The sequence below is a fragment of the Vigna umbellata genome, chromosome 8, assembly GCF_029865625.1.
Source record: "Vigna umbellata cultivar VRB3 chromosome 8, Vumbellata_1.0, whole genome shotgun sequence".
In the NCBI taxonomy this organism is placed as follows: Eukaryota; Viridiplantae; Streptophyta; class Magnoliopsida; order Fabales; family Fabaceae; genus Vigna; species Vigna umbellata.
Window position 1 is genome coordinate 11,639,249 of NC_142172.1, and position 23,878 is coordinate 11,663,126.

General features: G+C 33.8%; 3 protein-coding genes across 4 annotated transcripts; all 3 read left to right on the forward strand.

The window, feature by feature from the left end:
• Positions 1–2,861: 2,861 nt before the first annotated feature.
• On the forward strand, positions 2,862–3,755 carry LOC148194007 (uncharacterized). The gene is made up of 2 exons (XM_088097087.1): positions 2,862–2,926; positions 3,095–3,755. The coding sequence occupies exons 1-2, from the start codon at positions 2,862–2,864 to the stop codon at positions 3,753–3,755; spliced, it is 726 nt and encodes a 241-aa protein (XP_087953213.1).
• Positions 3,756–7,055: 3,300 nt separating this feature from the next.
• Positions 7,056–11,902, forward strand: LOC124831958 (Ankyrin repeat family protein). The gene is made up of 3 exons (XM_047306064.2): positions 7,056–7,593; positions 7,739–9,581; positions 11,102–11,902. The coding sequence occupies exons 2-3, from the start codon at positions 7,968–7,970 to the stop codon at positions 11,435–11,437; spliced, it is 1,950 nt and encodes a 649-aa protein (XP_047162020.2). The 5' UTR covers positions 7,056–7,593; positions 7,739–7,967; the 3' UTR covers positions 11,438–11,902.
• A 679-nt stretch (positions 11,903–12,581) lies between these two features.
• LOC124831964 (uncharacterized) lies at positions 12,582–19,182 on the forward strand. Of its 2 annotated transcripts, XM_088095873.1 has the most exons (3): positions 12,582–14,402; positions 17,035–17,392; positions 18,544–19,182. In XM_088095873.1, the coding sequence occupies exons 1-3, from the start codon at positions 13,020–13,022 to the stop codon at positions 18,882–18,884; spliced, it is 2,082 nt and encodes a 693-aa protein (XP_087951999.1). In that variant the 5' UTR covers positions 12,582–13,019; the 3' UTR covers positions 18,885–19,182. The 2 variants fall into 2 exon arrangements, with proteins under 2 accessions (XP_087951999.1, XP_047162029.1); XM_047306073.2 differs by lacking the exon at positions 17,035–17,392 and having other exon boundaries at positions 18,540–19,182.
• Positions 19,183–23,878: the final 4,696 nt, after the last annotated feature.

The window sequence follows — 23,878 nt, forward strand, 5'->3', positions numbered from 1 at the left end:
TTCGGTCTTGTTGAATGATTGTCTTCCTCTTCCTCTACCTCGAAATCCCCCTCTACTTCTACTTCTTCCTCTTCCTCTTCCTCTTCCACTTCTGTCATCTACTAGGGTTTGCATAACATGTTCTTCAGTTGTTGAAAGTATCATTCTTTGTTCATGAACTAATAGACTACTTTGTAGTTCGTCTATTGTCATGGAATCCAAGTTATTTGATTCTTCAATGGAGCACACCACATAATTGAATTGGATTGTCATAGACCGCAGGATTTTCGCAGTTATAACACTTTCTTGCATACTTTCTCCAACAGCTTTCATGCTTTTGGCAATCTTCAATGTTCTGGAAAAATAAGAATTCACAGATTCTTCCTCCTTCATCTGTAGCGTTTCGAACTCTTTGCGTAGGGCTTGTAATTGAGCACGTTTGACTCGTGTTGAACCTTGAAACTTCTGCTTCATGGAATCCCATATATTTTTTGATGTTTCATCATTGAGAATGGTATCCAAAATTTCTCTATCTATGGCTTGATAGAGATAGTTTTTGATCTTTAAATCCTTAAGTTTCTGCTCCTCCATGACTTTAATTTCTACCTCTGATGCAATAGTTTTGTCTGGAACAACCTTTACTCCATGTTCCACCAAATGCCAATATTCCTTTGATCGAAGGAAATTCTCCATGAGTTTTGCCCAATGATCATAGTGTCCATCAAATTTAGGAATTGCAGGTTGTGCATACTTTGAATCAGCCATTCTTCCAAATGATTGTTCCACTCACTCTCTACCCAATTTTGATTTAAAAACCCTCGGTGTATCACTCAACTCACCATCCAACTCACTCAGAATTTCTGGTTCAGGCCCCTATTACGGAGCTCTGATACCAGATTGTTAACTGACACAGGTAAATAAGATTTCTGAAACAGATGCTTCTTATTTCACACTTTGTAAAAATGAACTACAACTATTTAAAGAAATATGCAGAAGCAAACATCCTACCCACTCCATGCGTGAAGTGTGGGTGGTTTCCTAAAATTAAGGAGCTAAAGTGTTAGCCTCCTATATCTCTGGTCAACATGACCTAAATTTATGGAATCAGAAAACAAAACAATTTAAATGCAAAACAGAATTTAAATAACAATTACTAACATTCATAAGTTTTCTTTTGTGCCTCAAATAAAGTGACACCTACTACTGCAGAAACTCCATTTTCCACCATAACCCAATACTCCTTTGATCGAAGAAAATTCTCCATAACCATCACCCAATGACTATAGTGGCCATCAAATCTTGGCACTACTAGTTGAACAAAAGTCCATTCTGTAGCCATTGCTGTTGTTTAAAATTAAGAGGATTTCTGCTTCTCCGGTTCTGATACCAAATGTTAACGTAAAATGATTATGTGAGAGAAATAATTTGAAAGAAAACTGATCTATATTGAATGCAGAGCATCAGACTATTAAATAGTCAATACATCAGAAACCAAAACTGAAAAATACGATAAACAACGAGTTACTCCTAAATTTTTAACCAACAAAAAGAGAATCCCAAATAAACTGAGATTTTATTTGACTAATTAATAACAATTATCCTCCCTTCTAATTGAAGATGAATACCCAAATATTTTAAAAGTTGGTTCATATTTTTGTTACATACATCAAAATAATTGATAATAAAGGTTAATCTTGATATGGATGAACATAGAATCTTTACATGATTGAAGAATTTTATGCTTTAAAAAAAGTATGAATAAATACATATCCTTAAGTGTTATTCATCATTTCTTTATTTTATGTAATTTAAATGTAAAATAACAAAGATGGTGTTATTTTCTTTATTTTTGTCCAATATTTTCTTACACAAACAACAATGAATTGTAAACTCAACAAAGTTTGTCATTAAATACGAATTAATTCAAGAGAATTCTGTAAGTGTGGAGATTTATTTTCATGAAGATAAAAATAAATTAAACACACAATACAAGAAATTAAAATAGACACAGAAGATAAAAACATACACAAAAGCATAAGAAACAAGATATAGTAAAAAACAAAATGATGAAAAGACTTATTAGAGTTGAAGAAGAGCATCACTTTAAAATGGACAAAACCTTCGTCTTCATTATAAGTTTAATAAAGAATCTCCACTTTTCTCTTAATAATTGAAAATAACTTTCCTTTCAATTCTCAAATTTCATAAATTCCAAAGTAAAAATTACAAAAAACAAGTGATGAATGAATGTCTATAGCCAAACAATAAAAAAATATCAACATTATGACGTAGTAAAACTAAAATATAATATTTATATTTTTTTAATTTTCTTTTTTGTAAATAAAACATCTGTCTTGACGTTTCCACTGGCCTTAAGTTGGTTAAATTAGTGTAATAAATTTTGTTGAAGATCTGTAACTTACTCTTGCAGCTATTGGTCTTATTAGTGGTTTGGAGCGTTTTTAAGAAAACAAATCGACAAACAAATTGATAAACTAACTTATAATTAAAGCTGAACTGGAATTATGAAGTTTTAATTATAAGTACTTAAATATATATTAGTTTTAAACTTAGCCTAAGTAAGTTCTATAGGCAAAAATTACATTCTAAAAATTTTACATATCATAATTACTTAAATATATATTATGAAGTTTAAAATTATTTTGTGATAGTAAAATTAAAAAAATAAGATAATTAATACTTAGCAAAAACATTTACATTTTTTATACCTAATTTAGGCCACCCTGAAGATACATACATATTATATATACATATACATATATATTATAGTAGCCATGCAAGCCAAACCGTTGAATCACGTTGATTCAGTTATATGATTCATTAGAGTGAAGCGACAAAAGATAGAAAGAGAAACAAGAACAATGTCTGGTGCAAAGGAAGAAACTGATGAGACTATGGGGAATGAGAAGAATTTGAGACGCGATCGGTACTGTTTTTCATCTTTCATATCTCTCTCTTTACATCAATCACTTCTTTTTTCTTTCATGTTTGGAATGTGTATTTTCTTTCCAAGAAAAACAAAAAGAAAAAGACTATGATTATATATGTGGAAACAAACCCTTTAATCGGCGGCTTTGGTGTTGAAAATTGGTAGGGAACGGGAGCAGCAGAATCTTCTGGCTGCACGACAGACTGTTCTTATGGAGCAGCAGAATATTCTGATGGCGCAACAGAATATTCTGACGGAGCAGCAGAATGTTCTGATGGCGCAGCATAATATTCTGATGGGGCAGCAGAAAATTCTGACGGAGCAGCAGAATGCTCTGGTGGCGCAGCAGAAGATTCACACGGAACAACGGAATGTTGCAGATCAGCAGGCTATGGAAATGACGGGGCAGAAGAAGGTTCAAGAACACACGGAGCAACAACATTCTTCTTCTGCAAATCCTGCAATGCAGCAATCTTCGAGTGAAGAGGAGCCTTGGAAAATCAAGAAAGTGCTGCAAGATTTTGATCTGACTTTACGACTTCTGGTGGCACCATCGTTGGCAAGAAATTTCATGCTACCTGTGTTGCATGCTACTGATTATGAGATTGAAAAAGGTATTGATGTTGAGATTTGGGATGTGGACACTCACACCAAACACTCTCTCTTTTTCACGAAAAAGTCTAATGCTTATATTTTAGTCAACAACTGGATCAATGATTTTGTGTGTAGAAGGGCTCTGCGCAGAGGGGATGAGATTGGTCTTCGTTGGGATCCAACCAGAAACTGCTTTGATTTTTCTGTTCTACGTAGGCACCGGTCAGGATAGAAATACTACAAATGATTCAATACTGATAATGTTCAAACATGTCCATTTTTTTTCATGTTTCGTAAATGGGATTTTTCTTTACTACTTTTTTGTTCATTTTCTTGTTTTGTTGCTACTTGTTATGGAAGTATGCGACACTGTGAATAGACAGATATCATGGAAAAGTGTTTCTTGCAATTTTGTTAACCACATCGATCCTTTTTTTCTTCAGATTTTCCTTGCTTTTTAAAACTTCAAAAGTGAGTTCTTTAACTTCTACCTTTAATTTAGTTTAATCTTTTTCAACATCAAGCTGTTGCAGTTATTATTATAGAGGGTCTCCACAAAATATGGGTATCTCTTTGTCTTCTTATAATGTTTCATCAACCTTTACCATATGTTTATCATCACCCATTGGAGAATTTTAACCATGTTATCCATTAGTTAACGGGTCATTCGGCTATACTTGGTTGTCCCTATCTTTGAAAGTTAGGATAAGGACTTAACGTAAGTCCGTAGATCAATTAATACTTTTCCCATTGAAAATTCTCTATGATGATGGGTATAATGAAACTCTTGTGATCCTTCGTCTTAGAAGATAAGATAATGATGTTTAGATAATTACATTGTATCCTACTTCTAAATTTAAAATATCCTTTATCAATCATCATTGAAGGTGAATCCAAATTTACTTGAATTGAAGTTCGAGTTGTATGGCTCAAATCAAAGACTAAATTGAGTTGGATTGAGAAAGTTATAGTCAAGTTGGACTAGGACAAAGGTCGAGTCGAGTTAGCACAACTGAAAGTCGAGACAAGAATGTCTCAAAACGAGATCACGAGGTCAAAGGTCGACACAAGTTGACTTGAGCTAAAGCTCGAGTCAATCAATCACAAACCAGAGCAGTTTGACCCAAGTTGACCCATGCTCACTTAGAACCTAATTATCCTAGCCCCACAGAGTTGAATCGTGCTGGACTAAAGGTCAAGAGCTGAATGTCAATAAAAGTATATAAACATCAAGACAAGTCCGCTTCAATCAAAGGTTGAAATAAACAACATGAGTCAATGTTCGAACTAATTTTTATTTTTGTTTAACATTTATATGATTTTTAACCTCTTATAAAGTTTTAAATTAGTAGTGTTAATCTTCATTCTTAATTTTTTTTTCTAATTTAAACTAAGTATAATACTAAACAAAAAATATTTCATAAAAATTTGAATTTTGATAATTAAATATTTATATAAAAATTAAATTTTGTTTTAATTTGAAAAAAAGACAAAATTAATTCCATTTTAAAAAAATTAAAATTAAAATTAAATTGAATAAAAAAAATCAAATTAAATATAAAATATTGTATATTAAAACATAAAAATCTATTTATTATGTGACACAATACTTGATTGATTGATAAGTGAACATTTTATTAAATAAAAATTAATCATTATTTTTATTTGAGCTATATCCTTATTTTAAAAAAAAAATCTTTAAACAATCCTATTCGAATTTGATGAATTTACTTTTTAGAACACAAATTGATTATTAACACTAAACAGAAACTATTAGACTAAGAACAATTTTGCATCACAAATAAGTACTATATTTTAGCATGTTAAGGAGAATGTTGGGGTGTGTAAAATTGTCCATGACTATATTGCATTATAATACACTATAATAACAAAATTTACATGATGTATTGAATCACATGCAGTTTTACATATTTATACTCAAAAGAAAAAAAAAAAGAAAGAAAAACTATTATACATTACAAAACTCTACGAAAAAGCAAAACTTGCATGGAGCATAACTGAATCTCAATTGTAAAGAAAGAGAAAGTGCCAACTGTGGCTTAGAATAGATGTCACAGCATTTTCTATAGAATATTCGATTTTAGATTTTTTTTTTTGAATTTTTCTCTATTAATTTTATATTATGTCTTTAAAATACCAGAAACAAAATTTATAAATATAGAAATTTTTTATAATTAAAAAAATAAATAAAAAATAAAATAGAAAAAGAAAAGTGTATTTTTTTTTATCTATCGTCATTTATTTATTTTACTTAAACAAACAGAAAATAATACATTATTTAAAAGATCTGTTGTAATCCTAGAATTTGTAGTTGAGGATTAAGACAAAATTTACACTTGAGGAATAATGTAATTTAGAAAAAAACTTTTTAATATAAGAGATATAAATAATAGTAAAAGAAGATTGAAAATATTGTTTGAAATAAAAAGGGAGACATGTTTAATCAATGATGAAATAATGAAGGTAGATTAAAATGTGATAATGGAAATAACAGTGAAAAAAAAGAAAGGAAATAGAGAAGCAGGTTCCTTCTTTTGTGGGTCACATGCATCAATGGACCCTTTCCTTCTCTGACCAATCAACCTTTCTTCTTTTTCTTTCTTCCCTTCTTCCAAACTTCCTTTAAGGAAACTTCTTCAACAAAACTCACTAACCTCTTTTCCTTTTCTTTTCATCATTTCTCCTCTAAATGCTATCTACTCTAAAACTAGTAATATCACAACTACCACTACAATTAAATTTACCAATAAAATCTAATCAATATATGAAAATAATTAATAAAACTTTAAGACAATATATTTATAAATCTTAATGTTTACTTTCCTTATTTTTATCTTACAATTACTTTTGATATCCAATAATTTTCTATTTTTATTTTTTAGTTTTTCAAAAATGATTTACTTATATGAATAAATAATATATTAATGGAAAGTACATATATATATTGTAATTGGGTTTTTAATAGTTATTTAAAAATAATTTTTTGTTGGTTTACAATATGTAAAGTTTCATGTTTTTTTTTTAAAGAATGTAATATTTTATTGTTATTAAATTATGTAGATAGTTTATGTATACTACCCATCAATTAAAAGTCCTCTTGAACATGTTTTAAACAACACTTTAATTTTAAATACAATATTAGTGTAAAGAAAGTGTATAATCTTAACAATTTTCTCATGTAAAATTTAAAATTGTTATTATAAAATAAATAAACTCACTTTAGAAAGCAATCTTGGATTAGAAGAATATCAAAAGAGCTTTTACAAAAACACTATAATTAAATTCTTAAAATAAATATTATAAATCATTATTTTTTTTTGTAACATCATAATTGAGATTGACTACAAAGAAAAATCTTTGGCACATCAATATATTTTTCCAATTGAATTTTTCAATAGATATGAGAAAGACTTTTCTTGAAACAAAATAAGAAACCTAATTTTTTTTTTACTAATTTAGTGGTGAGAAATTTCTTCTTAATTGGTCTGAAGAAAACATGACACACCCTTCTTTGAAACTTGATTGTTCAATATTCTTTTCTTATTTCATTTGCAAGTAATTTTCTTTTCCAAGTGTTCATCACTTTTGGTCTTCTCTATCCGTTTTTAGCTAAACCCTTTCAACATAAACTAGTTCCTCTTTCTTTGCTTGAGTGGTGGGGTTTATTCTCTTTCTTGATCCATGGCTTTGTTATTCCAACTTTCACCTTTTCTCTCACCAATTTCCCCTCCTCGCACACCTTCGTTTCCTCTTTTTTCTTGTGTTTTGTGATTTTTCAGTATTTTAAAAAGGGAAAATTGAATTTAATATTCAAAGGTGAGTTTTTTATTCTAGAATTTGTGTTTCACGCAACCACATGCATGTTCTCTTCATGCTTGTCTGATCTGGATTGGATCACTAGGATCTTTGCCATCTGCACTTTTTGTTTGGTACTTGAGGGGTAGTGAGTGGAGTGGTGGGGTTTGTTTGAGTAACACATGATATGAATCCCTGGACTCTTGGGCAATCATATTCATAGGACAAAGCAAAACATAGAAGAAAGGAACAAGGTTAGTGTGTTAGCATCTTTCACCCTCTTTTGAGATATCCTTGATCTAGGACCCCACAAGATGCTTTTCTTTGATTCTTGATTTTCTGTTATGCTTTTATGTTTCTGATGCAAAAGGGCTCTCTTTTAATTTCTGATCTTGATAGGGACCGACCTTTTTCTGCTGCGTTCTGGAGGGGAATTGCGCATAAGGGTCTGTTTCATTTGTTACATCCGACGTTGTGGTGTGAGTGCTGGTTGGTTGGATTGAGCAATTTTGAGTGGGGCACCCAATTGCGTAAAGTTTAGATTTTTTTTTCATGGTGGCGTGTGTTTTATGCTTGTGATTGGTAGTGGGGGTTGGTGGTGGTGTGTTATCCCTTGTGCTGTTGAGGTATGGCGGGGATTGATGCTACAAAGTATGGTCATAGTCCTGTGCACAAGGCCATAGTTTCAAAGGATTATGCTGAACTTAAGAAGATTCTTGCCGCCCTCCCACGGCTGCGTAACACGGCGGAGATTCACACCGAAGCGGTTTCGATTGCGGAGGAAGAAAAGGCTGATGCCATTTCCACTTTGATTGACCGGCGAGATGTGCCAAACCGGGATACTCCTCTTCATTTGGCTGTGAAATTGGGGGATGAAGTTGCCACGGAGATGCTTATGGTTGCTGGAGCAGATTGGAGTCTGCAGAATGAGCAGGGGTGGAGTGCTCTTCAAGAAGCTATTTGCAACAGAGAAGAGGGTATTGCCAAGATAATAATTAAGCACTACCAGCCTCTGGCTTGGGCAAAATGGTGCAGAAGGTTGCCTCGATTGGTAGGGACCATGCGGAGAATGAGAGACTTCTACATGGAGATTACATTCCATTTTGAGAGTTCTGTGATTCCTTTCATCTCAAGGATTGCTCCTTCAGACACCTACAAGATTTGGAAGAGGGGTGCAAATCTAAGGGCAGACATGACTTTGGCTGGTTTTGATGGTTTTAGAATCCAGAGATCAGATCAGAGCATTCTTTTCCTTGGTGATGGTTCAGAGGATGGGAAAGTTCCACCTGGGTCACTCTGCATGATCTCACACAAAGAAAAAGAGGTACTCAATGCCCTAGATGATGCTGGATTTCCAGCAAATGAGGAGGAGGTTCAGCAAGAAGTGGCTGCAATGTCTAAAACAAATATTTTTCGGCCGGGGATCGATGTAACTCAGGCAGTTCTTTTGCCTCAGTTGACTTGGAGGAGGCAGGAGAAAACAGAAATGGTAGGCCCTTGGAAAGCTAAGGTGTATGATATGCACAATGTGGTTGTGAGCATAAAGTCTAGAGGAGTTCCTGGAGCCATGACAGATGATGAGCTCTTCTCATCTTGCAATGAAAATGAAACTGAGAGTGAAGAGTTCAATGATATATTGACTGAGGAGGAAAGAAGGCAATTGGAAGATGCGCTTCGGCTGGATTCGGTGGACATGACCAACGAGAGTGATGAGGTTGTCATTGGACATCGTCACAGCTGCTATGAACATAGAGATATTCCCATTGAAGATGGAAATTGTAACAAGAGTGGAGAAAATAAGCAGGAAAAGAAAGGATGGTTTGGTGGATGGAGGAAAAAGGATTCGAAACCTGAGGCGCCAAAGAAGATTGCTGCACCAAGAAGTTCTCTTTGTGTAGAAGAAAAGGTGAGTGATTTGTTAGGGGATTCTCCTTCAAGAAATCAGACTAAGCCAGGAAGACATTCTGTTGAGATAGCTGTGAAGGGTGATGAGTCCAGGAGGAAAAAAGATGCCAAGGCTTCTTCTGCAAGTTCTGATGGCAGAAGTCGTCAAAAAGATGGAAATCGTGAAAATGAATACAAGAAAGGGTTGCGTCCTATTCTTTGGCTTTCCCCTAACTTTCCACTGAAAACTGAAGAACTCCTGCCGTTGCTGGACATTGTTGCAAACAAAGTTAAAGCAATTCGCCGATTAAGAGAACTCCTTACAACTAAACTTCCAATGGGAACCTTCCCTGTTAAGGTCTGTGCTTGTCATCTTGTTAAGGCCTGTTACTAGAAGTATGAATATTCTAGGCATATGTATCTTGAACTCTTTGATTGCTCTGCTTCTATTTTATTTTCTTTTGTATCACTTACTATGATGAATTAGACTTGCTTATTCTACTTATGCTGTAGTGTGCTGCACATAATTTGTTGGTTTATAAATGGGAGGATATCAAGTGAAAGTAGTTGCAAAATGGGAGCTGGGAATAGATCTGAGCTAGAAACGGATACTGTTGCTCAAATCAATAACCAATATCAAGATAAAGTATATAAATCATTGTATTATCTACATATAGTTCAAGGGGAACCCAACATAATAACCACGCAGTCTTAAGTAACTCAAAAATAGCCCTTTGCTGAAAAACAGAGAACCCTACAACATGGAGTATGTGATAATGATTCTGTATGAATTGATAAGTGATAATGATAATAATGTCTGCATCAATGACAGCTTAAGTGTCATTGTGTGTCAGTATCATTATTATTGCAAAGTAAAAAATGTTTGTGCTAGCTGGTCAATGTTAGTTACCAATTGTTGTTCTGACAACTAGTAGTAATGTTTTACAGTTTAATATTCATGCCAATGAGCTTGCATTGTAATTTGTTTTTCTTGGGATTAGGTTGGATACAAAAAAAATATTGTACTTTGCATTGTGTTTCAAAGAGTGTATTAGTGTTTTGCTATTATCTCTTTATTTATACACAAGTGTATACACACAGTTATACCTTGCTGAGTTATTCTTTTGTCTTAGTTTCTTTATTTTTATTTTTTTGATGCCTTTTCTTTCCTTTCATTTTTAAGATAACTTTTTATTCTTATTTGATTTTAGAAAAAAAAATAACATTATTGAAAATTTTGGGCTAAAACCATGATGACTTTTGTATTATTCTTTTTGCAACTTTAATTTTTCACAGATAGCTTGAGAGTTACATACTTTATCTCTATCAATGATTAAGATTTCTTTCTTGTAATGAAAGACATTCCCATTTTAAGAGACTGTTTCAGAAAAACCAAAATAAGTTTCACTGGGTGGAAAAGCTCAGAGCTTATTCTCTTAGTAATGCAGAATGTAGTATTCATGAACCAACTACTTAAGAGCTTAAGGTTTTAAGTGGGGATTCATGAATGGTTTTGTGTTAGAGGAGGTAATTTCAGTTCTTAAGTGTTTTGGTGATTAGAATAAGTGAAAAATCATGTGCACACTGGTTTGTACCCGTCCTGAAGACGAGATGGAAGTATACAGTCGGTAAGAAGAAAGCATTAGTTCACTTAGGCTGCACGTTTTCATCACTTAAGTATACAGGAACATCAAAGATTGCTCAATTTTCACAACAAAAACTGAACCATATCTATTGAGCTTCTTTAGGAAAGGGAGATTTAACTTTGTTGTACATCACATGATTACTGTGTTTGTTGGCTTTTCGATTTCTCTTCACATGTTTTCTTTTTTTTCTTTGCAAATGATGTTAATCCATTTTCTCTTGCATGATACACAGGTTGCCATCCCTGTGGTTCCTACTATCAGGGTGTTGGTTACCTTCACAAAGTTTGAAGAACTACAGCCTGTAGAAGAATTCGCGACGCCGCCGTCAAGTCCTTCTGCAACCGGCCAAGAGAGCCCTGCAGTGCCACATTTCTCGGCATCATCTTGGTTTCAATGGATAAAGGCTCCTTATCGCTCAAGTACATCTACTCAAGGATCCAGCAGTAGGATAGAAAATATTCAAGACCCATTTGCAATTCCATCTGACTATACTTGGATCAGTGCTGAAGCAAAGAAAAAGAAGATGCAAGAGAAGAACAAATCAAAGAAAGGAAAAAGTCATAGCTAATTGTGCCAGTGTGAGTGACGTTTCATGAGCAAGCTCCAAACTTGGAAGTGCTTTGGTTGTTTGGAGAACTTTGGCCATTTTCTGGAAATTGAATTTGAAGTTATCTTTCATGTGGGGTGGGATTATCCAAGGAGTTATGCATTAACTATTTGAAGCATGTGGCATAAGGAAAAGAAACACTGTGATTCATGCAATGATAGCTGCAAAGAATTTGTTGATTGTGTTTCAGAACATGTGGAAAACCATTATTAACTCAGGATAGTTGCAATCACAGCAATCAAACTTTTCATATTCATGATTGCAGTTTAAATTCACCTTTGTTTGGTTATAATAATTCTTTTCCCTGATTTCATTCATGTAAATAAACTCAACAATTTGCTTATTCGCTTTGATCTTTATCATTTACTTTTTATTCTATTTCAGAATTGTTATTATTAATGAATTTTGGGATCAGTTATCATTGAACTTGTCTTAGTGGGACTCCTTCTTCCACCCAATGTTTTCTTCCTACACCTCCGAAGTCTTGGTGAAATGATTTAGTTATTATTAAAAGGTTTGCGACTAATGTTGTTTTGTATTATGGATTATATAATTTGAAATGTATTTTGGATTATCTTTCAAATTTATATTATAAATAGTATAATTTGAAATATAGGTTTTACATTTGTTGATTATACAATTTAAAAATATAATTTACATTTATATTACAGATTGTTTGAAATATAAATTTATGTTATGGACTCTATAATTTTGGAATATAATTTTTGCAGTGTAGATTCTTCTAAATTTATATTCGAAATATAATTTACAACGTATAATCCAAAATATCTATGAAGTGTACCATCTAAAACTTTAATTAAAACACAAAAATATCATATAACACTCTTTTCTATTAATTTTTGAAATTATGAAACGACAAAACTGTTATATTGTAAAAACTTTTAGGAAAAAGATTTAACACCATTTAGTTGGAATTCATTCCTTAGATAACATGAATTCTTAAATTTATAATTTTACTTTCAAAAGAACTAAACGCTTTTTTTATTAATTTGTTTAATAACGTATAATTAGGATTTTAAATTTGAAGTCTAATTTTTATAAGAAAATTTTGTTGGAACTCTGTCAAGATTGAAGAATTGTGGGTCATTGCTTCAGCCTATTTCAATGAGCCATTCCTATACATGAGCATCTTCACCATAGAAACCTTCTTCTGAAAATCGGCAAAATTATGAAAATGAAAAATTTGACCCTCAATTTTCTGTGGCTTAATTTGGAGAGTTCAATTTTCATGCTGCCCTAAACTAATATTTTCTATTCTAAGACTTTTGCTTCAAATGAATTTAGCCTCACTTCCAGTTTCCATTATAAGTATTATTTTTTCTTCTTTTCTTGTTTTTGATCAAAATAGGAGTTGATTTCATTCACGAGTTTCATAAACCTATCCATGCATTCTTGTGAATGGATCTGTTTGAATTTTTGAGTTCGTCTTGATTCAGATGACAGAAATTGTTGATTTCATGGAATCATGCGTTGTGGTTCCACGATTTTTGTATATATAATAGTGTGAAAGGAAAGATCTGCAATGGAAGGCATTGATGTCTCAGCATATGAGCATAGCCCTGTGCACAAGGCCATAGTGTTGAGGGATCATATTGCTCTTGATGAGTTACTTGGGCGTCTCCCAAAACTAGCTAACCCCTTAGAGATTAAAACTGAGGCTGCTTCATTAGCGGAGGAAGAAAAGGGTGCAGTGATCTCTGCTACGGTGGATAGAAGGGATGTACCAAACGGTGACACCCCTCTTCACCTTGCTGTGAAACATGGTGATTTTATTGCAACTGAGATGCTCATGGATGCTGGGGCAAACGGTAGGTTGAAGAACAAGGAAGGATGGACTGCTCTGAGAGCAGCTCTCATTCACAAACAAGATAAAATAGCAATCGTTATGATGAGGTACTATATGAGTGACTATGAGAAAAAGTATGTTAGAAGGTTGCCTAGGTATATAGGGACTTTAAGAAGGATGAAGGACTTCTACATGGAGATTACATTCCATTTTGAGAGTTCTGTGATACCTTTCATCTCAAGGATTGCACCTTCAGACACTTACAAGATTTGGAAAAGGGGTGGCAATATGAGGGCAGACATGACTTTGGCTGGCTTTGATGGTTTGAAAATCAAGAGGTCAAATCAGAGCATTCTTTTTTTTGGTGATGGTGATAAAGATGATGATAGAAAATTCCCTGGATCCTTGTTCAAAGTCTCACACAAAGAGAAGGAAGTACTTGTGATTTCACCCAGCATAGCTGCTCCTTCTGAGAAAGAGGTTAAGAAGAAATTGAATCAGAAGTATAGGACTGACTCATGTAGGATTGGGATTGATGTGAGTGAGGCACTTCTTGTTCCCCAGGTAACTTGGAGGAAAAAGGAGAGGAAAGAAATGGTGGGGCCATGGAAAGCCAAGGTGTATGACATGCACAATGTGATTCTCAGTGTGAAATCCAAAAGTATCCCTGGAGCTCCACCACCTGAGGCCAGACAAAGGAAGAAGAAGGATGGTGAAAAAATTGATGACATTTTGACAGATGACGAAAAGAAGCAATTGGAAGCTGCAATTAATTCAACAGATGAAAATGGTCCATGTGAAAAAGGTAACCGTGTGAAGAAGGAAAAGAAGGAAAAGAAAGAAAAGAAAGAAAAGAAAGAAAAGAAAGAAAAGTCTGGTGGACATAGAGACCACAAGGACAAAACCACAAATGCAAACCATGAGAACTTTACTTCCAAAAATGGTGAAAACCAGTACACAAGAGGGATGATGCCTTCTCTTTGGCTTTCCCAAAACTTTCCACTAACAATTGATGAATTGCTACCTATGCTTGACGTTCTTGCTGAGAGACTTAAAGCAGTTCGTCGGTTAAGAGAACTCCTTACAACAAAACTTCCAAAGGAGTCCTTTCCAGTCAGGGTATGTCCTTTTTGTTCTTCGATTTAGTTCTTCCACATCAATACATTCATTATATCTTTACATTAGTTCTTTCCCTCTTATTTGCCTTGATGCAGTACTCATAAGGGGAAAATTATCATTACCATTATCTTATGACATCTAACAATGAACATCATGTTCTGATTATAGTACAATTACGTTTTTCAATGATTGAAAGCTGCATTATTTGATGTTTGATCTTCAATGCTTCTGATGGAAACTGATCTAAACTAATCTATGATTGTTGGCAAGTTGTTTCTCCAAGACAGTATTTCATGAAAATTATCAGAAAGCACTAATGCTCAATCATGAAGATTGAAGATTGTTTTAGCCAACATGTGGCAACACTTTTTCCTGTTTGAATTGTGTTAAAAATATATAGCCATGTCACCTGGACATTAGACAGAAGTTGGTTAGATATAGTACATTTCTTTTGAAGCTATCAGTGTTGTTGTACAAAGTAATTGTTATGTCAGAGACTAATGGTATGCAATGCATTACTGTTAGATGAAAATGAAAATATTGAAGAAGGAAGGAGTGAACTTTGAGAATGTATCCAACCATACATCATCATTTGGAATATTCACTCACATTTATCAAGCAAGACTTCAAACTTTTTTATAAGAGTAGCACAGAAATCAATTTGAAGTCCTTCTCAAGAAAAAAAATAAAGGTTATAGTTCTAAGTGGAAAACCAGAATTCTGCTTTCTTGGTTCTCTCTATAAATAATTAACACATGACCTGAAATATAAGAGAAGAATTCAACTAAACCAGGAGTTCTCTCAGGACTTAAGAACATAGATTTCACCATGAATTTGGCTAGGGAAGGACATAGATTTTAGACATGGTAATTGGTTACCCATTGGTGTGTTCCTTTCTTATTTTTATTGTTTGACAGGAATTATTAGCTGCCAAGTGGGTTCTACTTGTTAGGATTAAAAAGGAAAACTTTGACATTCTTTATAACTTCTTTTCCTTCTGTCATGCTTATCTATAATCTTTCCTTCTTTTTTTCAAACTTTACCATCTCATTAACTTTGGAAATATAGCTAGCCATTCCTGTGGTGTCCACTGTTAGATTATTGGTGACTTTCACAAAGTTTGAAGAACTACAACAAGAAAATGGAGATGAGTTTGACTAAGCCTCATCAAGTCCTACAGGTGACCAAAAGAACCTAGAAGAGGAAGAAAATTCCTCATCAGCATCGTCATCATCATCATGGTTTCAGTGGATAAAGACCCCTTCAAGATCTAGTTCATGTAGGTTGGAATCTAGTACTAGGGTATTTGATGAGCAGGATCTATTTGTATTCCCTCATATTATAAATGGCTTACTCAACAAGAAAAGTCAAAACAGAAAAAACTAGGATAGGTAAAATGGATATAAATAATAACTAACTAAAGTTACAAACATTTCAAGTAGGAACTTCACATGGTTGAACAAAAAGTATAGGAAAACTTTTTGATGAGGTGATTTTAAAAGAACAAGCAAGAGCTATAGACTCATTTCACATCTAGACCATCATTTGTTAGAACTCATCTTATTATGACATCCTTTGCAGTTTTTATGCTTTATTTACTTATGATTATCAAATAGAAGTGGTGTTAAAGATCTAAGCACAATTGTGATAGTAGTTTAAAACTTTGATTTTGTACAAACCACACTTAAACAACACCACAACATAAAAGTTACACACGATTTTGAAGGGTAATTTATTGTAATTTAGGATGTGTTTGGAACTTGGGAGCCTCAAATACTTCTTGGACATTGAAGTAGCTCAGTCTAAAAATGGAGTTGTAATTTCTTAAAGGAAGTATGCTCTTGATATCTTACAAGAAACAAATATGATTTATTGTAGACCAGCAAACAGTCTTATGGACCCAAATAAGAAATTAATGATTAAAGAAGGTGAATTATTCTCTGACTCAAAAAGATATAGGGGACTGGTTGGAAAATTGATTTATCTTACTATTACAAGGCCTGATCTATCTTTTGCAATTGGAGTGGTTAGTCAATTTATGCAGGATCCATATGTTGGCCATTGAAATGTTATCATTCGCATTCTAAGGTACCTTAAAAAGGCTCTCAAGTAAGGTTTCTTATATGAAGATAGAGAAAGCATTTAGGTCTTTGGGTATTGTGATGCAAATTGGGCAAGTTCTCCTATTGACAGACGATACTACTGGATATTGTATTTTCCTTAGACAAAACATTATTTCCTGGAAAAGAAACATAATGTAGTGGCTCGATCGACTGTTGAAGTTGAATATAGGACAATGACATCACTAACGTGTGAACTTATATGGGTGAAGCAGTTACTTTGAGAGCTTAACTTATGTGACATCCAGATTATGAAGATGTATTGTGATAATCAAGTTGTCCTCCACATTGCATCAAATCCAGTGTTTCACGAGAGAACTAAATATATAAAAATTGACTGTTGTCGTTTTGTTAAGAAAAATTGTTGACAAAAGAAATATGTACCGAGTTTGTTAGATCAAATGACTAACTCAAATATGTTGACCAAGCAAATGAGGGGGAGGTTGAACAAGAAGTGGCTGCAATGTCTAAAACAAATATTTTTTGGCCGGGGATCGATGTAACTCATTCAGTTGACTTGGAGGAGGCAGGAGAAAACAAAAATGGTAGGGCCTTGGAAAGCTAAGGTATATGATATGCACAATGTGGTTGTGAGCATAAAGTCTAGAGGAGTCCCTAGAGCTATGACAGATGATGAGCTCTTCTCATCTTGCAATAAAAATGAAACTGAGAGTGAAGAATTCAATGATATATTGACTGAGGAGGAAAGAAGGCATTTGAAAGATGCGCATTGGCTGGATTCGGCAGACATGACCAATGAAAGTGACCAAAGAACTCTTGCCATTGCTGCAAACAAAGTTAAAGCAATTCGCAGATTAAGAGAACTCCTTTCAACTAAACTTCCAATGGGAACCTTCCCTGTTAAGTTATGTGCTTTATCATCTTTTGAAGGCCTATTATTAGAAGTATGAATATTCTAGGCATATGTATGTTGAACTCTTTAATAGCTTTGCTTCCATTTTATTTTCTTCTGTGTCACTTCCTAGGATTAGTTACACTTGGTTGTTTATTCTACCTATGCTGTAGTTTGCTGCACATCGTTTGTTGGTCTATAAATGGGAGGATATCAAGTGAAAGTAGGTGCAGATTAGGAGTCAGAAATAGATCTGAGCTAGAAACGGATACTGTTGCTCAATTCAATAACCAATATCAACATAAAGTATATAATTCATTGTATTATCTATATACAGTTAATTCATGAAGAGTGAAGATTGTTTTAGCCAACATGTGGCAACATTTTTTCCTGTTTGAATTGTGTTAAACATATATAACCATGTCACCTGGACATTAGACAGAAGTTGGTTAGATATAGTGCATTTCTTTTTTAGCTACGATTGTGCAAAGTAATTGTTATGTCAGAGACTAATGGTATGAAAATGAAAATATTGAAGAAGGAAGGAGAAAATTTTGAGAATGTATCCAGCCATACATAATCTTTGGAACATTCATTCACATTTATCAAGCAAGACCTCGAAGTTTTCTGTAAGAGTAGCACAGAACTCAATTTGAGGACCTTCTCAAGAAAAAAATACATAAATAAAAGGTTATAGTTCTAAATGGAAAACCAATTCTGCTTGCTTGATTCTCTCTATAAATAGAATAAAAGGATAATAAAGTTATTAACACATGACCTGAAATATAAGAGAAGAATTCAACTAAACCAAGAGTTCTCAGGACTCGAGAACATAGATTTTAGACATAGGTAATTGTTATGATACTAACAAAAAGTCACGTTGATAAAACAAAAGATGAACATGAGTTTATATAAAGATAAAATACTTTTAAAGTGGTACCAAAAGCAAATCCATGAGAGATTAGTTAAGAGCGGACAATATCTCTCCGTAATGGAGATCTATGTGTGTATTCCTTTGTTACTTTTATTGTTTACCAGTAATTATTAGCTGCCAAGCGGGAAGTTTTGACATTGTTTATGATTTCTTTACCTTCTTTTCATGCTGATCTAATCTTTACCTTTTTTATTTCAAACTCTACCATGTTATTAACTTTGGAAATGTAGGTAGCCATCCCTGTGGTGTCCACCGTTAGAGTATTGGTGACTTTCACAAAGTTTGAAGAATTACAACAAGAAAATGTAGATGAGTTTGAATCAGCCCCATCAAGTCCTACTGGTGACCAAAAGAACCTAGAAGAGGAAGAAAATTCCTCGTCCTCTTCATCATCATCATGGTTTCAGTGGATAAAGGCCCCTTCAAGATCTAATTCATCTAGTTTGGAATCTAGTAGTAGGGTATTTGATGAAGAGGATCTGTTTGCTATTCCCTCAGATTATAAATGGTTTACTGAAGAAGAAAAGGCAAAACAGAAAAGAGCTAGGAAAAGTAAAATGGATGGAAGCAAGTAGTAACAAAAGTTACAAAGATTTCAAGTAGGAACTTCACATGGTTGAACAAAAATATAGGAAAACTTTTAACGTAAAGATGAGATGCTTTCAAAAGAACAAGCAATAGCTAGACTCACTTCGCATGTGACTGACAAAGATCATCATTTGTTAGAACTGGCCTTATTTTTATGACATCTGATATGGATTATGTTGCAATTGCAAGTGGAGATAAACATAACATAAATTGAACCAGTAGGACATTGAGAGACGCAAAACTTGGAAGTTATTCATCCAAAATGAGGGAAACAATTAACTGTCAGTAACTGCAATATGTGTTTTATGTATACTTAGTGAAAACAGTATGTTTATTCACTTTTTTATAATAACAAAAAAAATTAATAAAATTATTATTATAAAAATAAATATAAGTTATTTTTACAATTTAATATAAATAAATTTTATTATTTCCTAGATGATTTTTATTTGTTTAATTTAAAAATTAATTAAATTTAAATAAATAAGTAACTTGAAAGGTAAAAGTAAAAAAAAGTGGACCAAGAAAGGAAAAATCTTTATATATATATATATATATATATATATATATATATAATAATAATAATAATAATTTGTAATCGTTGTAAGATGTGTATGGTATTCTTGAATTTTTCCCTTCGTTTTGTTAATTGTCATTAGCTTCTGTTATGAACCTCTGTAACTTGTTATTAATAAATATATAGAATTCTTTCAGTTGAGCAACCAGTCTGCATCTCACTTCTTCAGTAGTACAACAACATCTGTTAGGCTTCTTTAGTTAAGAAGTCTAACTATCACTCAAAACAGCACACATTCACTCACCAGATTATTGGAAACAGAACTGTATTATTATTGTAACCAAATAATAGACGAATAGGAGACCACTCCCTCCTCCAAGGGTTTCCCCTTCACAAAGAGTCAAAGCTCAATCTACAAGATTATCCAAAAAGTACCCTGACACAAGATCTCCCTACCTTCTTATAAAGGCCCCCCTAACCAACTAACCAAGTCACAACTAATTCCTAATTTATTTCCTTTTATTCAATACACAATATATCCTAACATTACATCCCGTTGCAAAACAACCTTGTCCTCAAGGTTGGAACCCTAAATTGTTTCCTCTAAACGTTATATTGCAGCCCTGTAAAGAAATACTACTGCCATTGGTCTTCTAGTGTTTTATATGTTTGTGACAACCATATCTTGAATTTTTTGATGAAATTTTTCCCACTCCCAGTCCCTGTTATTGTTGTCAAACCATCTAATACCACTACTACTGTTTGCAATTTTAAATCTGGGGCCTTGGGTGGTGGTCGATATGAGAGATCCTCCTCCAATGACTTCCACTCTTCCTGAATTCTTTCAGCCCAATTTTGTGAAATCCTCAAATTCACATCTCTGACTTCATCAGTTCTTGTACCAACAACACTTGCGGCAGTTGTTGCTCCCTTATTTTCAAGAAAACAAGATTTAACAGTATAACTAGAGAATGACTGAAAGCGAACAACTTTCTTCAACCACGTATCATCACTAAATCCAGTTCCAGGAAAATTAAATGAAGATCCAACCAGATTTGAATGATTCACAAGGTTACCTTCGTCTACTTTTAAATTCTCACTTAAAATTGCCACACTCCCAATATGTGTTACTGCTGCCCAACTCTCACATAACATGCTTCTCCTGTTCCCTTCAACTATCCTTAGTAGAGTTGTTGCCAGATTTTTCCAAGAAAGGTTCTAGAATTTTTGTTGCCAGGTCTTGAACCCTTAGACTGCATTTTCTTCCATATTATTGCCTATTGGGTGAACCTTTATTGATCCTTTGATGTTCTGAACATCAAAAACCTCTGTTGCCCTTGTTGTTTGACCCTAGGTGTCCTTCCCTTCAATTGTGGACAACTCCACTCCTTCAACCCACGGGACAAGTGGTTCTTCATCTGGTTTACTGCATTGTGGACCTCTTTCTTCCTTCTTCTCTTCATCATTAGCCAAGTACTCTCGTTGTTCTAAGTGTTTCTTTACTTTCTTGAGGTCTTACAAAAGTTCCTCTCTTGCATACTCAACTGGGTTGCTCCCTGACACCTTTGTTTTAAACCCATGCCTCAACAATTCTTCCCCCTTGTTCATTGTTTTGACATACACACCACAACCTACCACACTATTTCCACTAAAAACAACAAATTTTGCAACTTTCTCAGCAGCAGTAAAAACAACAGCTTTTGCTACTTTCTCAGCAGTAGTAAAAGCAACAACTTTTGTTACTTTCTCAGCAGAAGTAAAAACAACAGCTTTTGCTACTTTCTCAGCCGCAGTAAAAACAACAGCTTTTGCAACTTTCTCAATAGCAGTAAAAACAACAGCTTTTGAAACTTTCTTAGCATCAGTAAAAACAACAGCTTTTGCAACCTTTTCAGCAGCAGTCACACCAATGTCTCCATCACAGTTTTCGTCATTGTTTTCCTCACCACATATATTTTATTCTCTCTTATCCTGCCCTGTAATGCTTGCAAAACCATCAACACTCAAAACAACAGGTTTTGTTTCTCTTTTCTTCTCACTATTGGTTGAAATTTCTCCTCCGTATGAGGGTTTCTTGGCTTTCTTGATGTCTAGTAGACTATCTTGCCTAGCCTCCATCCTTATCTTTCCTTCTTTCTTTCCTTTCAAGACATCTAGAAGAAATTCTTCTCTCCTTTCTATTTTTCCTCTATTAACATAATCTACAGACCCTAGAGTGCCTTTTAATCCTTTTTCCTGGTTCCATGTCCTTCCTCTAAGAACTCGCAAGAGTTCTCTAGTTTCCTGCTGCATTTCTTGAATATTTCTTCTCCATTCTTGCATATTTATTCTCCATTCTGCCATGCTCATTTTCAGTTCTGCCTTGCTCATTTTTTGTTCGCTCGTGTTTCTCTCCAAGGTATTGTCTCTTCCTTCCATGCTTCCACCCTTTCTTGATCACTTCTTGATCTGCAACCTTTGATCTGGTTGTCCTCTCCTAAGGATATGCAGCAGATCAGACCAATTTGTTAGGCTTCTTTAGTCAAGAAGTCTAACTATCACTCAAAATAGCACACACTCCTTCACCAGATTACTGGAAACAGAATTGTATTATTATTGTAACAAAAGAATACACGAATAGGAGAGCACTCTCTCCTCCAAGGGTTTCCCCTTCACAAAGAGTCAAAGAGCAACAACTTTTGCTACTTTCTTAGCAGTAGTAAAAACAACAGTTTTTGCAACTTTCTCAGTAGGAGTAAAAATAAAACGTTTTGAAACTTTCTCAGTAGTAGTAAAAACAACAACTTTAGCAACCTTTTTTGCAACAGTCACACCAATGTCTCTAACACAGTTTTCGTCATTGCCTTCCTCTCCACATATATTTTCTTTTCTCCTATCCTGCCCTCTAATGCTTGCAAAACCATCAACACTCAAAACAACAACTTTTGTTTCTCTTTTGTTCTCACTATTGGTTGAACTTTCTCCTGCAAATGAGGGTTTCTTGGATTTCTTGGTGTCTAGTAGACTATCTTGCCTAGCCTCCATCTTTATCTTTTCTTCTTTCTTTCCTTTCAAGACATCTGGAAGAAATTCATCTTTCCTTTCTATTTTTCCTCTATTAACATAATCTTGATCTCCATCTACAAACCCTGGACTACCTTTTAATCCTTTTTCCTTGTTCCACGTCCTTCCTCCAAGAACTCGCAAGAGTTCTCTGGTTTCCTGCTGCATTTCTTGCATATTTCTTCTCCATTCTTGCATATTTATTCTCCATTCTGCCATGCTCATTTTCGGTTCTGTTCTGCTCATTTTTTGTTCGCTCATCCTCCTCTCCAAGGTATTGTCTCTTCCTTCCATGCTTCCACCCTTTCTTGATTACTTCTTGATCTGCAACCTTTGATCTGGCCGTCCCCTCCTAAGGGTATCCAGCAGATCGGACCAATTTGTTAGGCTTCTTTAGTCAAGAAGTCTAACTATCACTCAAAATAGCACACACTCACTCACCAGATTACTGGAAATAGAAATGTATTATTATTGTAACCAAGGAATACACGAATAGAAGAGCACTACTTCCTCCAAGGGTTTCCCCTTCACAAAGAGCCAAAGCTCAATCTACAAGATTATCCAAAAAGTACCTTGACACAAGACGTCCCTGCCTTCTTATAAAGGCCCCCTTAACCAACTAACTAACTCACAACTAATTACTAATCTATTTCCTTTTATTCAGCACACAATATATCCTAACAACATCCTTTGTTGTTTTTATGCGTCATTTGATCATGGTTATCTAATAGAAGTAGTGTCAAAGATCGAAGCACAAATTATGATAGTATTTTAAACAACAAAACAACATACAAGTTACACACGATTTTGAGGGTTAATTTATTGTAATTTAGGATGTGTTTGGAACATAAGATGCTCGAATATGCCTCACAAATGGTGTGTTTCCCCCTCCAACATGTATGGGACACTAACATATCTACTACACTCGTATGATACTTATTGGTGAAATCTAATTTGAAAGATAATTTTTTCATATTTAACATAGTTTTGACATGGCTCCAATACAATGTTAATAAAGACATATACAATGATTTTTAAAAACTCAAAAAAATTATAAATTTATTACATAAGTTTATATTATAATTATAAAAATAAGGAACAAATATTATATATATATATATATATATATATATATATATATATATAAAACAAATGTTAGTTGTTAATCTTATGCTTAATATTAATTTTGGTCCCTAATTATGCCAATTGTATTTAAAGTGATCTTTTTATTTTTGAGTTGTTCAGACTGATCTCATGTTTTGTAAAAAATGGTTCAAGTTGGTATTTTTTGTTCACGGTGTGCTATCGGTGTAATGTCCACCTTAGTCAATAATGAATGACTTGTCCAATTATTCATTACATGGCAAGTTCAGGTCAATTGATGTGTAAATGTTAAAATATAAAGTTATTGACGTGAAAAAA